We start from the raw sequence: 4456 nt of genomic DNA, 5'->3' as shown, positions 1-4456 counted from the left end.
ATATATAAAACACAGTGCGACCCCAGCACCCAGGGTATAAACTCTGGCACCAAGAAAAAAAAATATTAAAATACTTTAGCTTCTTAGTATTTAGGAGGTTAAGGGGGTCTCTGGGGACCCTCAGCCACAGGATCTGGGCAAAGCAGCAGATCGCAGTCTTGCTGACTCTACCATGTCTGCTGGGCCCAGGCAGTGGCTATGGGAGGATGTATGTACACGGGAGCATGAACACTGGCGGACTCCTGACCCGCTTCAGCCTTTACCACAGGAAATACCACATGTCACATCCAGGGTGAAGAACAGGGCAGGGCCAAGGTCCGAGTCTCTGGCCCAGTAGCCTGGCTGTGGCCCAGGGCCTGCAGGAGGCTGTGAGTATTGGGTGGATACTGCAGGAACTAGAGAGTCTTTCCCCTAAAAGGGAGATAAGATGTGACACTACAACCCCAAATGAGGTTTCATGTCCTCTTGAGGTGGCCAACCTCACATATGACCCAGCAACTGTGTCTGGCGGCCCAGCTGACCCCCTGACAGAGCCTGGCTCCAAACCCTCAGGGACATGTCCAGTCTTTCTTGTGGTTTGGCAAAAGGCCCAGCAGAGTTCTTCTCCCTTACTGTCTGGAGACAGGGAAATGTGGCAGCTAATACTGAGGGGACACCCTGCTGGAGCGGGGAGTTGTGGGATAAAGGGAAGGGACGGGGTGGTAGAACACAGTGAGGGACAGGAGAAAGTCTCCCAGACTCCTCCTACCAGGAAGTGGCCTTCCACCAACAGGAAGTGGTCTCCCCAGGCACGGAGGCTGTGAACGGAATGGACCTCCGGTACGTGTGAGGTCCTGTAGGCCACAGATCCAGCATGGATCCTCTGAGGCGCCTGCAGACCTGACTGGGCTTCTGACCCCGATGGGCCTCAGCAGAGTATTGCTCGTCGCACTTGGCTGGCCTGGCCCAGCATTCTTCTCGGCAGGTCAGTCTGGCTCAGTGTGAGGCAGGACACGCCTGCCATCACAAGCGTTCTGTCTGGCTGTGGTGGCTGAGGCTACCTGGTGTTCTGGAGGTCCTCCCGCAGCCAGGTGGGCAGCGTCTGGCCCATCTTGTACAGCAGCTTAGAAAGCTCAATATTGTGGTCCCGGAAGTAATCCTTCAGGAAGGCTCGGGACTGCAATGGGAAGAAAACTCAGGTCGGGGTGATGTGCTGATGCATGACCCCTCCATGATGCAACACTGTGTGGCACCAGGCTACACAGGACTGACTTATCCCCAGTCCTCTTCTAAACAGGAGCCTCTAGGGAAAACTCCCATGTAGAAGAAACACCAAAATATAGTGTACAAGGTCAAGACTCTTGTGACAGGGAGAGGAAAGCATTCACCAAAGCAAACACATAACAGCTGAAGATAGAAACAGCAAGATGCAGCCTGTGACCTTCCTGGTAGGTGTGTGCAAACTATGTTTTCCCCTGCAAGAGTGGCCTCTCTCCATTCCATGGTCCCATCCTGAGGCATGGTCCCTAACTCTACCATTCTAGCTCCTAACCACATTCCTTACTCAGAATGCCCCATGCATGTTTAGGCACCCCCTGCCTGGGACTCTGCTCCCTGGCATGTGGCTCACCTCCCCCTGGACTAGGAGTCCTGGGAAGCCATGCCCAGCATCTGCTTCATCCTTGGTACCCACCGTGCAACCCTTGGAAGAAGGTAAGGGACACTTGCTTGACTAAAAGCAATGCTACCCACCATGGCCCAGCCCAGATTTCCTCCTCTAGAGAATGACTACTGTGGAAGGGATGCTAAGACCACTACTGTGCTGGAGGGGTGAAAGGAACCAAAGACTTCCCCCCAGCAAGACCCCTCCCACTCACCCACTGTCGTGAGCAATGTGTCACCTACTTACATCCAAGTCCATTTCTGGGTATTTCCGTCCCTTGCTTTTGCCCAGACACTTGGTTTTCCCTCCTTCAAGCAGTTGGCACCAGAATCCTTTCTTTGGATCAAACCTGTGGAGGTGGGAAGCCTGTGGGTAAGTGGCCTAGCCTCCCTCCAAGAGGTCATGTCCAGACCTGGAAGACAGGTGTCTCTTCCATACGCACTGCATCCATCTATGGCCCAAGTGTTGCCTTGGGCAAACATTACATATGCCTGCCCTTTACCCAGCAAAGGTACCTTCATGTTCTAAGTCACTCTGGTCAAGGTCAAGCATCTCTACTTCCTCCTCACAATCCATGTGGACTCTTTCCAATCCCACATGATCCTGTGAAACATTTCCCGAGCACTCCCTAACAGCGCAAAGCAGACTTTTTTTAAGCCAAGAAGCCTTCAAGATGGTAGCACTGGGGCTGGGGAGATGGTTCAACAGTTAAGAGCAGAAGACCCAGGTTCGAACCCCAGCACCCACATTGTGGCTAACAACTGTCTGTAACTCCAGTTCCAGGGGATTGGAAGCCCTCTTCTGTCCTCTATGGGCACTGCATTACGGGTGCACTTACATGCAATACACTCGAACACATAAAATAAAAATAAATAAAAATTTAAAAAATATTTTCTTATTTTTATTTTATATGTATGCATGTATTGCCTGCATGTGTACAAGTGCATGCATTGTCATGCAGTGCTTGTGGAGTCAGAAGAGGGTGTTGGATTTGTCTGGAACTGGAGTTACAGATGGTTGTTAGCTGTCAAGTGGGTCCTGTGAATCAAACCCAGGTCTTCTGCAAGAGCAGCCAGTGGTCTTAACTGCTGAGCCATCTCTTCATCCCCTTGCCTTCATCAGGTTTCTTATTCATTTGAAGTTTTTTGTTTGTTTTTGAAGTAAGAGTCTCCCTGTAACTGCCTAGCTGCCTTGGAACTCCTATGTAGACCAGGCTTACTTCAGTCTCATAGTGATCTACCTGCCTCTGCCTCCCAAGTGCTGGGATTAAAGGCCTGTGTCATTACATTCATCCTAACAGCCTGCTTTTTTTCTTTTTTCTTTTTTTTTTAATTAAAAATTTTAATTTTGTGTGAGTGTATTGCCTGCATATGTGTAAGTGTACCCCTGTCGTGTAGTACCTACAGAGGTCAGAAGAAGGTGTTAGAGTCCCCTGGAACTGGAGTTAAGGATGGTTGTTAACTCCCATGTTGGTGCTGGGAATTGAACCCAGGTCCTCTGCAAGAGCAGCAATGCTCTTAACTGCTGAGCCATCTTTCCAGCCTCCAGCCTGCTTTCTTACATAACCTAGGACTGCCTGTCCCGGGGTGGCACTGCCCACAGTAGACAGGGTCCTCCCACATCGCTCCACAATCAAAGTGCCTCACAGATATGCCCAAAGGCCAATAAGATAGAGGAAGTTACCTAGTTGAGGTTCCCTTTTCTCAGATATGTCAAATTGACAACTGGAATTATCTAGCACAGGCATATGCACTTTCCCCTCCCCTGAACCATAGGGGAGGGGCTGGAATAAGATATTTATAAAAAGTATTTGAAGGATATGTTACAACCAAAATGAAAACATGCTTTTCAAAGTACAGTCAGGTGAAAGTAGTTGTGTTGAATGGCATTATGTCCACCTCATGGTGAGTATGTCTTTGGCTCCCTCAGTCAAAGTGCTCAACATCCTCCCGGTGATGTAATCCAGAACGATAACAGATCTCTACTAGAGCCTTTCTTTCTCCCTCTCTCTGTCTGTGAGTAGCAACTTAGGTTTCTGAAGGCAGTTAGCTTTTTAAGAAGGGCTAGTTAGCCCATATCAGCCATAGAGAGAGGTTTTGATTTGGCATCCCTCATGGAAAGTACAAGGACATAGGCCTGGCTCTGGAGGCACACGTTGCTGCTGACCTACCTTGAAAAGAGGTGTAAAACCATCCAAGGCTTCATGATAGCAGTGCTATTTAGAGTAGGCTGTGTTGACACAGCAAAAAAGCTTTTTGCTTTTATGTTAGATAGTCATCCCTCAGTGTCTGCAGGGGGCTTGTTCCGGGTTTCCCACTCCATGGATACCCAGATCCAAAGACCTTGTACACATCCTCTTGGGTACTATAAATCATCTCTAGGTTCCTTTGAATACCTAAAATAACAGTGGCAAGTGAAAAGACTCTAACATTCTTGGTTTTACATTTACTTTCACTATTAAGTCAATGTATTTTCCTCTGTTGAGTGATCTAAAGATATAGCTTACTAGGTAAAACCTGCTGAGTGATCATCCCCATGACTCTGGTGACAGTGACTCTTGTCTGCCCTCAGGTGTCCCAGGTGGACACCATCTGCGAATGTCTGCTGGAGCATGAGGAGCAAGTCCTTCGGGAGGTGGCACTAGACTCCCAGGAGTGGGTAGAGGTGGCAGTCGACGTCAACACAGTGCTCAAGGTACCATGTGGTAGTAATGGTGTCAAAACCACAGCCCAGTGCAGGGAGGGATAAAGTATTTTTTTGTTTTATTTTTTGGGGTTTTTTTTTTTGTTTTTTTTGTGGCGGGGGGGGCGGATT

The 4456-nt window shown here is 49.0% G+C and overlaps 1 protein-coding gene across 2 annotated transcripts in view; it reads right to left on the bottom strand.

Annotated features, from left to right (window-relative positions):
• Ndst1 (N-deacetylase and N-sulfotransferase 1) overlaps window positions 1–4456 on the bottom strand; it is a 41361-nt gene continuing 36905 nt past the window's right edge. The window contains exons 13-14 of one of the 2 annotated variants that reach the window (XM_008849397.3): window positions 1889–1991; window positions 1–1156 (exon numbers count right to left, since the gene is read on the bottom strand). In XM_008849397.3, the coding sequence (XP_008847619.1) occupies window positions 1037–1156; window positions 1889–1991 (223 nt within the window). In that variant the 3' untranslated portion in view covers window positions 1–1036. The remainder of the gene's footprint in view (window positions 1157–1888; window positions 1992–4456) is intronic. The other variant, XM_008849398.3, reaches the window with a different exon arrangement.

Source organism: Nannospalax galili, unplaced genomic scaffold, assembly GCF_000622305.1.
Source record: "Nannospalax galili isolate Female #2095 unplaced genomic scaffold, S.galili_v1.0 scaffold704, whole genome shotgun sequence".
NCBI classification, from domain to species: domain Eukaryota; kingdom Metazoa; phylum Chordata; class Mammalia; order Rodentia; family Spalacidae; genus Nannospalax; species Nannospalax galili.
This window is presented reverse-complemented; position numbering and strand designations above follow the sequence as displayed.